The sequence below is a fragment of the Cyanistes caeruleus genome, chromosome 10 (genome assembly GCF_971803275.1).
Source record: "Cyanistes caeruleus chromosome 10, bCyaCae1.hap1.1, whole genome shotgun sequence".
Classification (NCBI taxonomy): domain Eukaryota; kingdom Metazoa; phylum Chordata; class Aves; order Passeriformes; family Paridae; genus Cyanistes; species Cyanistes caeruleus.
In genome coordinates this window covers 10,973,763-10,987,472 of record NC_141710.1, presented here as the reverse complement: position 1 = coordinate 10,987,472, position 13,710 = coordinate 10,973,763, and the positions used below count along the sequence as shown (strand labels likewise).

The 13,710-nt window shown below is 37.0% G+C and overlaps 1 protein-coding gene across 3 annotated transcripts in view; it reads left to right on the top strand.

The window, feature by feature from the left end:
* SLC9A9 (solute carrier family 9 member A9) overlaps positions 1-13,710 on the top strand; it is a 188,977-nt gene that overhangs the window by 106,251 nt on the left and 69,016 nt on the right. For all 3 annotated transcript variants that reach the window (XM_086844288.1, XM_086844289.1, XM_086844290.1), the window contains 3 exons: positions 5,760-5,873; positions 7,395-7,506; positions 12,900-13,053. In XM_086844288.1, coding sequence (XP_086700414.1) covers positions 5,760-5,873; positions 7,395-7,506; positions 12,900-13,053 — 380 coding nt within the window. The remainder of the gene's footprint in view (positions 1-5,759; positions 5,874-7,394; positions 7,507-12,899; positions 13,054-13,710) is intronic.

Genomic DNA, 13,710 nt, shown 5'->3' with positions numbered 1-13,710 from the left:
AGTGAAGACATTCAAGACATGATCATTTTAATAGCTGGATTTTCCTTTATATTTGAGGCTAACAGAATTGCTTTGCTGTTGGTGGTCAGAAGTATATTTTGTGCCAGTAGTTTATCCAGCTTCTCCCAAGCTGAGCTTTGGTGATGGTGATAGTTATGGCTTACAGAAAGAGTAAGCCATACCATGGAAATGCAAAATATTGCTGGCCTCTCCTTCCTCTTGGTGCTACTGTTTTCTTTTATATCTTTTTCCTTTCCTATTTCTTCCTCAGGCCTTATGAATCCTTTAAACCTCCCACATCTATAGGGAAATAGAAAGTTATTGTGTGTCTTCTATAAATCTGTTGGGGTGAAATTCATTTAATTCAGTAGCAAAGCCTACTGATAAAAAAAACCAGAATTTTTCCCCAGGACATTAAAGATCCTGTAAGAACTTCTCTCTGCTACTGTGTTTGCAAGCTGAGAGTCAGATATGCTTGCGTATCAAAATTAGCACCATAAACAAGTTTATATTCTATCATTAATTTGAGTTACTTTTGCTGATTCTTTCATCTAAGCATATTAAGAAATGAACATTGTATCAGTATGCTGTGAACATTCATTATAGCTGTATAAGATTTCAAGCAAGTGGTTCAAATCCAAACGTTTTTCCAATTTTGAAAACTCTAATCAGAAGAGAAATTAAATAAAGCAATTAGGTTATAATAAAGGCTTCTGTAATCTCAGGAAAATTATGGTAGTTTGAATTCTCACTGCATTTTAATTCAAAGGAGTTAAGGAAAAGCAATTTTCATCAATTATTAATTTATCAATATCCTTGAATTTGTGGGATATTTTGATATCTGTGATCTAATTAAATAGCATTATTCAAAGATAATAAATTTTATAAACATCACTTAACATTGACTTCTGCAGTTTTTAATAGCTCTGCCACCTTTAGATCTCTCTTAAATGCATAATTAGTTTTACATTCTAGCTTCCTAGCTGCTGTTGGACTACGGAAACTCTCCCTGTTTTGTTGCAAGAATATATCACTGTAGGGTGCACCCCCCAGACACGTGACATTTCCCATGTTTTTAGCAAAATCAGTCCAACTACAGAAGCCCTGCAGGTACCTGCAAGAGGTGGATGACATTCCTTCAGCAGATTTTAAATCAAGTGAACAAATGCAATATTGCCATCAATGATTAAAATTCACTAAATTTTGCTGGAAGGAACTTCAGGATGTAACTCAGCTTCTACCCAATACCTCCATGCTAATGTTATTCCCTCAAGAGGAAAGAATGCTGTTTGTCATTCTGCTTTTATCCAGTCCTGTTATACTAACTTTATTCCCTTGAGATGAGAAATGTTCCTTAAAATATCAGTATTTGAAAAATCTTACATTGTTCTGTCTCCCCAGCCACAAGGGGACTTTGGCATAGATTATGTTCATTTTGTCCTTCTGATGGTCCTTTAAGGAATTCTATTTTTGTTGCAGATGAGATTGGTACTCAGTGTGTTCATCTTCCAGGTGCACTAATTACTTACCTAGATAATCTCTCTAACACTCAGTGAAAATATAAGTAGTTCTAGAAACGAAATCAAGTTGCAAAAGTCATTCTGGCATAATTTACTGCTCTGGTTGGCTGGAACTTTATTGTGGGGGTGTAGGAAAGGAAGGAGAGGGAAAAAGAATGTGCTTTCCTTATCTCACTGAAAAGGTAAAACTAATATAGTTTTTATATCATGTAACTTTTTTCATTTGAGTTAAAATAAAACATTGGTGTAAGATAAACCCATTGGTTGCAGCAAGGCATAAGGTACAGGTAGCCTGGACTGATTTCTCCCTCTGCCAGTGAGAACTGAACTGAAAGTTCATTTTCCAGAACAATGTCCCAGCTTAAAATGGAATTTTTTGCACATCTCCCTTAGTACTTAAAACAGCTGAGAGTAATAGAAAAGTAAAAGAGAGTAAAAGGAGCATATTTCATGAATGATGTGTTTTTAAATACATAAACATCATGTCAGTTTTGATACAAATCTTTTGTAATAACCACTACTTACAGAGGAAATTACCAAAGCAAAGCAAATACCATTTTCAGTAACTCACTGAGCTAAACACCTAAACCAAGTGCCTGGATTAGTTCTGAACCGGTGTTCTTAAAATTAATACTCCACTCTGCAATGTGTTGACATTGGTGATTTATTACAGCTCTTACATTAAAAGTATAAGCAGATTTATAAACTTCGTGGAGAGTTAGAAATGCCACATTACAAATGAGGGGTTTTAGTTTAATAAAGATGTCTTATTGCTGTGTGTATATTAAAATGTTTTTTTCCTGTGAAAACTAATAGTGGCGTATAAGAGCTTTATGCCAATTTCATTTAGAGTGGAAAGAGCTTGATTGTCTGTGTGGGTGACAAGGGAAGGGAATTTATGATTATTAAAATATACTTCCAAACACTCAGTATCTAGGACTTCAATCCTAACTTTTTCTTCCCACAAAAGTAATCCCTCTTGCAAGTACAGATATTCAAAATATTGGGAATTTTTGAGTGGCATTTAATCATCCCATGGACCACAGCATGGACCTGGCTCAAGGCCCCTCAGACAAGGGAGGATGTCACCCAGAGCCTACTGTGTATGGTGCAACTCCTTGGCTGACCCAGGAATTCTTAAAGTCCAGTTGAAAGCCTATTGCTCCTATTTTTCTACTTCTCATCAAAAGGTCTTGACATCTCTTATTTAAAATAACGACAGAAATATTTGACTGAAAGGCATGACAATTTGGGGAAATGCTCCTATGGAAGCTGTTTCTTAACATGGTTTTCAGAAGATCTCTTTAGAAGAAATTGTTTTGCTCTGAAGGGATTTATGCTGCACAGCACTGACAGTTAAGTGCTAAATGGAATCTCTCCATGGGCTCTGTATTACTGTTGAACAAAGCACAAAAGCTGAACACTAAATAAAACACTACGCTTAAATACACGAATAAAAGTAAAGTCAGGAGAACAGTCGGTAATTTTTATGTTATATCAGCAAGTGTCATGTTCCAGGAAAAGGCATTCAGGTAACATCTCGTATGACAATAACTAGTTCTGAAGCAGTTGTTTTATTTAATTTTTTCTAACTCATGCTGAGAAATTTGAATAAGTAGCAGCCAGTGAATAAATGTGTCATGTGAATAAGTGATAGACTTTTAAAAGAAGAGAGAAAACTATGTGGGGAACACAAAAGATTCAGAATGAAGCTAAAAAGCTACTTTTACCATTTTAAGGAGCTGAATCTTTGATAAAAGAACATATCATGGCTGTGCCTGGAATAGGAAGGAGTGGAGCCTGCTCTAAATTAGCCATTGAAATAACACCTGGATTTTTGCTACACAAAGAAAGAAAAGTAGTCTGGATTTAATCTTCTAGCAAGCAAGCCCATGCTCTGATAGTGAAAGATCAGAATACAGAGAAACTAGAGATAAAAGAAAAAAAAAAAAATCACAGTTCAGCAAAGCCACACACACACATAAAAAAAATAAAAATATTTGGATTATATTTGCTCACGCAAAAAGAAATAAAGAAATTAAATTGAAGTCCAGCAATACAATTCCAGCATTGGCAGTATCTGACACAGATGCTGTGGCTACAAATGTTACATCCACTGTGAACAGAGACACCAGGCCTGTGCTGTGGAACACGACACATTCACCCAGACCAAAGGAAAAATGTGTTGTTCATGTCGAGTGCAAACACCCAGAAAAGAATGAGGGATCTTTTTCTCTTTAACAATCATTTACTGAAATTAGCCTGGAAGTTTGAAGTAGGAGGAAGCACGATGCACATAGTGAGTAGACGGAGGTAAAGTTACAGGGAAATGAAAAAGATGCAGTACGCTGGATTTGCAAGAAACCCATAAAGATTGTATCTTGATCAGATTGCTGGGAGACAAGGGGTGTGAAGTTTAAAATTAGCTACACCATGAAAGCACTTCAGGCAAGAGTAAAAGCTTGAATTTAATAAGATTGCTGAGAAAAAGTATAGAACAAAGGCAATGATATAGAAAAAAATCTTTCCTCCAAAAAACATATATTACCAGAAGTTTTGAAGACACAAGAATGGAAATTTAAGAATTTCTGTTTCTAAAATGCGACAATAGTGCATCTACTTTAATTTTTTTTGAGTCTTGAATGAGATTTTCTAAATGAAAAATGAAATATCAATAAAGTGGAGTACTTTATCTCATCCCAACAATTAAAGTATGCAGTTGTAGCTCTTCATAGCAGTATCCTTCCCTCACTAGGTTTTCATATAAACACAGACATCTACTTTGTAGAAATGTAGATCCTGTCATGGCCCTCCTGATACATTTTTCTATTGTTTCAAACAATACATCAGATGATATTCCCACAAATACATGGGATCATGTTTGCTCCCAGTGGAAATGGAAGAATTTATCATAATTTCTATGGGACACAAGATCCCATACTTGGAAGTTTTTGACAACTGGTTTCTCTCATCTAAACTTAATTCTCATACATTTATTATCTTAAAAAACATTTAAGACTGCTAACCTGCAAATATTTTTTGTGTTTGTTTTCATGTTGTTCAGTATTGCAGCACAAAATGAGGGCTATGGAATGTGTCCTTGGGATAATTGATGGGGCTGCCATGGGATCCAAAATATCCTCCCATATACTAATGGGTTTTATGCCATTTTGCTTCTCAAATTTGTTTTAATGATTGTGACAGCTCTCATTTTTCCTTTGTTAAATTTTAGTGACTGTTACTGGATATTTATTTTTAGAAGCACAAACATATTACAAAAAATACATAAGCCCATTGAGGATGAATAAACCATCTCCATAGTAACCTTCTGGATAGTGATGTATGGCTGGTTGCAGACAGACTGACAAACTTCAGCCCTATCTCCACATCAAGATTTGTTGGCATAGAATCCTGAGCTCAAAAGTGACTTCAGAAGAGAAATACCCCTTTTTTTCTCTGTGGAAATTTGGCAGCAATGATCAATTTTTTCCAGATGTGGTTAAATAGGAAAATTTATTTTATTAGTTTTAATATAATCAGTTGCAAATACAATCAAGAACATCCCCCCAAGGCAAATGAATATTGTGGCTTTGTTTGTTTTTTCACAGAAGAAATTCTACCCTACTCATGTACTTTAAGCTTATTTTATAATACCTTTAAATTATATTTTAAATAGTTTGGTTTGAAATGAGTATTGAGACTGATGTCCATACAGTGCAATAAGAGTTTACATCTGCAGGATAATATTCACACTAGCAAGAAAGACTGTGCTATATTTTAAAGGGGAAGGTTCTTAAATGTCCATTTGGGAATTTTTTTTCTCTCTAGGCTTTAATGTACCCATACCCAGGACTGCATTATGCACAGCCACTTGTGTAACCAGGAGCCATTTCCCAGGCTCACCCCTGTAAACATGAGTGAAGCTAATTTCCCTCAGCTTCCTTGCAGTTTGCATTGAAGCTCATATAACTTACTTGCTGTTTATGTATTTTACTGGTTGTCTATGTCAAGCTTTCATATACAAATCAGAGAAAAACATGCAAGCAACTATGATTTTTCAAGCTAAAAGACACCTTGTTATAGTGTATAGCAAATTAGGTGGGTTTAAAATCCACCCTTGAAATAGCAGCAATTTCTGTTCCTTTCATCTAAACAGTTCTGTATTCCAAGGGAACTTGGGATAATCAGTAGTTTGCTGTAGACATGAGTCATAATTATGTTCTTTCTTTCTCATTAAAGTTGTTCGAGTTCATGAATTTTTTGGCTGAGAATGTCATCTTCTGTTACATGGGACTTGCGCTATTTACATTTCAAAATCACATCTTCAATCCTCTTTTCATATTTGGTGCACTTGTATCCTTTGCTTTAAAGAAGTATATATCTCTGTACGTGTGTGTGTGTGTCCATGTAAAAAGAATGCATGTTCCATGTGAAAAAAAAGAAGTCAACAAGCAAGTCAATCATTTCCTTGAATACTAAAGATCATTTTTTTGTCTACTCCAAGTCATCTATTACCTATATCCCAATAACTGCCCCAATACATATTCTTTGGATAGTTGCTGGTTTGCTCCTCTGCTACAGGCAAATAGCTTTAAACCAACTGGGGAACTTTTGCCAATGGTTTACAGGTGGGGTGGGACGTTGGGGTAAGTATTAGGACATATCTGTGGGGACTGCAACACAAAACCTTTTTTCCTGTCTGGAGCCAGTGCAGATTCACAAACTGGAGAGCTGCCTCCAGACAGATGTGTGCCTTAATCAGGACTTCCCCAAAACTACTTAAATGATATGAAGTCCTTAATCACACAGTTCTGTTTTGCTTAAATCTTTCCTTCTTTATACTTGATATCAAGTATATATGGAATCACTTACACCATCACGTGCCTAAGAGACTGGTAAGAAAAGCTGTCTTTAATTCTGCCATGGTTTCTCAACAATTATTACTTGTACAGTAGTATAGATTCTTTTCACATTGACAATTTATACTATGTTTTCTTTTTTTTTTTTGGCTCAGAGCTGCAGCCCTCTGCTTATCACTTTTAAATGGACTGTAATAGCTTTGAAAGTTGGGAGCATAGTGTTTATGTGCAGTAATTTCTATATGTCACTTCAAAATGAGCAGCCTGAGCATCCTCCCAAACCATGGGGCTGCCTGAGCATCCTCCCAAGCCGTGGGGCTGCAGGCAGCTCTTGGTGCAGCCACTGGGACACAGACATTGCCTCTCAAACTCTTCACTGGTCCCCAGCTCGTGGCGTGTCTCGGGCTGGGAGTGCTGTGACTGAGCTACAAGACAAGGGGAGGTCACAAACGTGCAAATGTACAAAAAACATATATAAAGAGCTCTGACTGCCTTTCTTTAAATCTGATAATGGCCTCATGTTTTTAATTAAGGCAACTTCTGGGACAGTTCCACATAAAGAACTTCATCAGAAGAAACTCCTCAGTGAAGGGGAAGAAAAGGCAAAAAATGCTGGGTATAGACAATATGAATTGCCAGGAAATAAGGAAGTAATAATCAAGTCCAAAAGCACATTTATTCTCTGCAAATTGCTGCTCAAGGAGATAATGTTCTCTCTGCAATTGATGGTGGGCATTTTCCTGAAGGGCTGAAGATGAAGTCACATGTGACAAATGTGATGAGTAGAAGTAGAGTGATTGAAGTGAGATATATTATGATGAATATAAAACCAGGATGTCTGGGGAAGTCAGATCTCTGCCACTGCACAGGAAGCATGAGAACATGACATGTAAAACATGAAGGAAAATAATATCATATTTGTTTAATTACACCTTAAAAATAATTTTAGAGAAATATTTAACTCTGGTTTTGTCAGTAGTTTGTCCACTATTTTCCTCAACATCTTACATTTTAGGTGGCAGTTTTTGTAGCAAGAGCTTCCAACATATACCCACTCTCTTTCCTTTTGAATTTGGGTCGAAAACAAAAGATTCCCAGGAACTTTCAGCACATGATGATGTTTTCAGGTAAGAACTATTTGGGGTTTTTTGGTATTTTTCCTGTCCACATTTAATGAATGACAAAAATAGTCATCTATCACTAGAAAAAGCCCTATTTATCACAAAGAATTTGTTATCTTAAAAGTCAAGGTCATCTCTCCAAAGCTACTGAAGCAAATGGATGCCTTCTGATCAACCTCTCTGTGCTCTTGACCTATTTTAATTAATGCTTTGGAAACTCACTGCCCAGGAAGCCATCGTCTTTCAACCCACTGTCTCCCCCATCTGTCTACACTTCCACAACAATTTGGGAATACCAGGTTTTTAAATTGTGTTGTTTTAAAGACACCTGTAGTATACCTGAGAGTATTTTACATAGCAGCACATAAATATATCCAACTTGGACAGTGTTAGTACTGATACTCACATCACACATGTTCTTTGGTAATTCCTTCAACTTCAAGAACAGTTTTACTTTAAAATATGAGATGAGAACAATTCCTCAGACTTTTTCATATGTATTCCAGCTTCATATTTAATTTTATTGATTTTGTTAACATTGTAGAATAATAAAAAAATATTTAAAATCCAGAAGAGGGAGCCATGTTCTAGTCTGATTTGCACATCATCCCCAGATCTGTTAAGGCTCATCTGGATTCCATATTTTTTTTACTTGTACAAGCTAGAAATAATTCCACTTGACTTTCTGATGCTAGGAAAAACTCACGTATAATCTAAGAATATCTGTTCAGTAAAAGACAGAAATGCAGATCCCCCAATGTTATTGATGATACAATCTTCTAAAATTAAAAAAACTCAGCACCTTTTCTGCTTCTTTTTCCTGCTTTTTATGCAAAAAATTATTCCACATTTGTATGGATAGAAGTTCTTGATTGACAGCCTTGATGCACAGAGATCCATTTAGCCAGATAAAGAGTGAAATACAATGTGCTGCATTTCAAGCTTCCTCATCGGGAGTACTCCACATCAGGGGGCCTCATTTGTGCCTATATAATTCCAACTCTCTAGGGAGCAACACAGCAGTTCATTTCTATACCCATTCAATCCTTCTGCTAAAAGCTGCCACTGAAAATGTCAGCTAATTCCAGCGAGGCTGGAGTGAGGGATGATGACACATCCAGCAGGAGCTGCCTTTCAGCCCAACTGCTCCCCTGCGATTGTTCCACGCGCAACTTGGATCTGTAGATCCCTCTAGTAAGCCTAGCAGGTGGCCAGCTAGACAACAGCATGAAAAATAGCATCATAGCATTTGGTATCTAGCTCCTGGGCTCCATTTTGGCTTTTGGTTTTCATCAGCTACAGTATAGAATAGAAAACCTTCTGAAATCCCTTATTCTTTCACTTTTCTGTCCTCGTTTTCTGCAGTTGAATTTCATTCTCCACGGAACAGGAGCAGAAAGCAGCCTGCAGCCAGCAACTGAACGTGAGAACTCACACACATTAGCTTTCCAGGACAATCTGGCAGCTGAGAACTGAAACAGTAATATTGCAGGCTTCTAAAATTTAAATGTTAAAATTCTCAAAAAAGTAATTTTTAACTGCTTTCAAAGAAGAAAAAACCCTCTCTTTTGTAGAGAAAAATGTCTTTACATTATAATAAAGTAATGGCATAATCTGCAACTATAATAATAAAGACTGTCTCTCATGCTGCCAGGAGCCGCACACTTCACAGAACACAAGATACACAGATTTTGTGTGTAATTCTATTTTGTAAGATGCACCAAGATGTGTGCTTAGTTACCAATAACATTCTTAGTGCTGTGAACTGATCATACTGCATATAGATAAACAAAGAGGACAACAGCTGCCAGAAGAGACACACATTTCTGATGACTAAACAAGACATTGAATTTGAGTTTGAAGGAAATTATCTACAAAGATGAGTAACAACAGTCATAGAAGAGCTTGGGCAGGAGAGGACATTTAAAGGTTATCCAGTCCAACCCCCTGCAATTATCAGGGGTATCCTGAACTAGATCAGGCTGCTCAGGGCCCCAGCCAACCTGACCTTGAGTGTTTCCAGGGATGGGGCATCCACCACCTCGGAGTGTGTTTTACCACCTTCGTTGTTCTGGTACAGCATCAAGTTCTAGTTGATCACAGGACAAAATGGCCTTCATTCACCACAGCATCACACACACAGATGTGGAAAACAATGAATTTGGGGGTAGTTTTGTTTCCTATCATCATTACCAAAACCACCAAACATTTACTGCTTGTTTTACTGCCACAATCACCAAAGTGATTGCTGAGAAAAATTGCTGAGAAAAGCAATTAGGGTCAGGCAAGTACACTGTGGATTAGCATTTGATTATACCTTACTCTGCAAAGAACTCTCCTGAAGTCATTAAGTTCTGCTTTTTGATGCGTGTTAATACAGTTGAGGCAAGGTGGAAGAGCTGGGCTTGGAGGTGGATTATGGAGCATTTGGATTCATCACATCCTTCATCTACTTCTGCCGCTCCTCTAACAATACATTACAGAGGGTGGATTCACTTCTACAACTGTTTTTAATCATGATTCCTGATAACATTCCATTGTAAATGAAAACTTGATTAGTCCTTTATACAAGGATTAATTAAGCCTGAGCTTCTCAAATTAAGTTGAACATCAGCTAAAGTGAGCAGTCCATCAGTCTCTGCTCACGTGAAAATAAACATTTTAAAGTCCTAGCCTTTATAGCACCTTCCATTCTTCTCCCAACATCTTTATTTACTTTTTACTCTGCTTTCCTCTTCTCTACAACACATAAATAGGCAACAGAGAGGCTTGTGGGACACAGTGCTACAGGGGTGGTTGCTGTTAATGTAAGGCATTACAGCATCAGTGGAGTCTGAAAAGGATGAACACAAATGCAGAATTAAACCAAAAAAAGCCTGTGTACAGGCAGCTGTTGTGCAGGCATTCACATCTACACACTCATACAGACACAGAGGTGGGAAGTGGCAATGTGAACTGTCCAAGAGATTCAGATATGTGAAGAAATTAGCTAAACAGAAAAGAAAGCAAGGAAGCAAAGAGCAGAAAACTACAGCTGAAACCAAAACACCAAGCTACCCACAGAAAGTCTTATTTCCTGGCAGATTCTTTCCCCAACAACAACAAACACTCCAGCTCTCACTGAGAGGGCTGGGTTTGGAGAGGTGTTTGTGTGGGGTGTGGGCAAAGGATGGGTAACAGCCCTACAGGGCCCATGGGTTCTGCTCTGGGGGGCTCTGGAGCTTGGCCCTGGGTTGGTCTGCTTTGAAAGCTCTGGCACATTAAAGAATATTGCTTAAAGATGAGTCCCTAATGGCTAGAAAAAAAAAAAAAATCTGTTAGGAAATTTGTGATTCAGCCCAAGAATGAATGGATTAACACAGATGTGGAGCTGCCATCAGTGCACCTCTGAAAGATGAGGGGAGAGCATCTCTGCTAATGGTTCACCAGAGCTGGTCCTTCTGCTGCACTGCTCTCTCCAGGTGTAGCTGAGGTACCCAACATTCACTACATCCAATCATTCCACTGGGCTTTGGTGGCATTCTTCCAAGAAGTTTTACAGAAAATTTAATCTTCCTTAACTTCAGTATCTCAACTTTTTTGACGTTGTTAAAATTCCCTTCCTTCATTTATATTATTACCTGGAAAGTATTTATATATATATATATATATATATAGTAGTGTTCCTTGCTTCTCTTAGAGTCCTTATATTTGAAGTGTATTAATCTGCTTCCCACTGCTTTAGTTGTTTAGTTTGATTATTTATTTTAATTTAGACATGTCTTTAGTTGAAAGTGAAATTATCTCTTATAGACAATGTTGAGCCTTTTATAAATGAAAAATGCAGAGAAGTCACTCACTGTATTTCTGAACTGAGGAAACAGCCAGTCCACTGCTCAAGAAGACATACTAATTAACTTTTATATGTAGATATTTTTGTGTATATACATATATATATATCCCCTCTTACAAAAAGAGATGTTCTAGATTTAAAATTAAAGGTGTGATGCAATTGTGGGAAGCAGTGTTGTTTTCCATTGAAATAGATGTAGCTGTGTTAATCATCCAGATTACCACTGTAACCACTGATATAAAGACCATTTCAATAGTAGTTCAGATACATGATTAAAATGAGATGATATTCTTTCCCTGTTAGAAAACAGTAAAGCATCTGCATCCTTAGAGACATCTTTTACACAAAAGCAAAGCCAAGGGCAAGCCCAGTGTCTGCCTGCAGGGTTTTGAACCTGCTGCCACTGACTATTTTCAGATAATGCAACTCCAGTCTGCTTCTTCCTTGCAGAAATAGCTGTGTGCTGTTTCCTGGATAAACTTCTGTACCAAATAATTGGAAGCCCAGCTTCTGTACCAAATAATTCACATTCTAGCTATATAATCTTGAAGAGCTTTGGAGTTCTAGCCCAAAAATAGCTGCATTTAGCAGTTAATTAAATGATTCTGCATATGTCATCAGTGCCTTACAAGAGGTTTGATTACTAGATTTAATCTCTCAATACTTTGCAAAGTACTTTTTGGACTCAGAGTGTATTGTATACACATAATGACTTTGCTCTCCACACTTACTTTGTGAGATTTTTTTGGAAAACGATGAAGTACATTTAAATATATAAATGAAAGGAACTGGAAAATATAGAGTATTATTTGTATGTTGCATTCTGAGGGCTGCAGGCACTAGCAGGCTTTTTCCCCCCTCAATTTTTAAACATGGCATTCTGTCAAATGCCTATTTAGTCACCTTATTACTACCTATGGGGCTTTTTAAAAAAAAAAAAAAACCATTTAGCTGTTTTCACAACCTTTATAATTTCTTGTTTATTTAGTCTCTGTGGGTGTATAATTCTACAACTATTATGTTTCAAGTACATTAATTTATTCTGCATCCATTTTAGATATTTAAAACCATCTTTGAAAAACTATTCATTGTTTTTAAGTCACGTTTTTTCTGACTAGTCTTAGAACATTAAATTCTTTTAAAGGAATATATTCTATATTTTCAAGGGAGAAATGAGTAGCGTATTTGGGTACAGATTTTAATGTCAATCTTCTTCTTCCCTTGCTCCTTACTTCATGAGTAGTCCCACTTAACACAGGATATAGATTTCTTTCTCAACCTGCATTAAATTCAGATTACTACTTAATTTGAAATTATTCAAGACAAAGAATTCAGTATATGTAAAGCAAAAGTGTGATTAGTATGTGTATGTATGAGTAGTATTTTCACTGTTCACTTTTTCAAATTTTCTGCATTACATCCCACCCTTCTAGTTAGCATGATTCAGTACTTTATAAGCAGGATTATGATCTGAAAATTTCCTCTGCCCTTGGAACGGGTTTGGACTGAAAAGATTAAAATTCTGTTTCTCCCTCCCATTAAGTCCATCATCCTCGTGTTGTTTCAGGGTTACGCGGTGCGATTGCGTTTGCATTGGCCATTCGGGACACGGACTCCCAGCCCAAGCAGATGATGTTCACCACAGCCCTGCTGATCGTGTTCTTCACTGTCTGGGTGTTTGGGGGGGGCACAACACCAATGCTCACCTGGCTGCAGATCAGGTCAGTACTGTCTGTACAGCATCAGCCAGCAGAATGGAACCTACGGATCAGTCACTACATCCTTACCACCTTCTAATGCTTATATGTGTTCTTTACGAGCTTTAACACACACAAAGGAAGTATTTATGTGCCTGTTAGAGGCTCCAGACCACAAGGAACAGGTTCTTCCTAACTTTGTTATGGGTTTAGATGTAGGTCAGACACATCCTTGTTTCCTAAGAGCTTGTTTCACTACTGCTCCTTTTAAACACCCCAAGTACACCCTAATAGCGTCCTCCTTGCTGCTGAAGGAAGGCAGATTTTGCCCTCATCCTAAAATCTGTAGTTATTACACAAACATGTAATAAATCATGTATTTCTGATTATAATGAGAATATGCTGGAAGAATCTTCCTCCATTGCTGCCTTATTCAGGCATTAATTTATTATGCATTGCTTTATATATTCTTCTTCACCATATTATTTTTTAAATTACTTCATAGTCACTTGTATTCACTGAGAGCAATGAACAACAAGGGAGGTTAAATGACAAGAGAGAGAGAAGTAGAAAACTGGAGTAAAAAGGATCTAATTTAAATTCAGTGTCCTTCCAAGTGTGCTTTTTTGGAACCCAGCTTTTAATAATGAGCATAGTCACGCTGGTTATTGATTCTGGTTA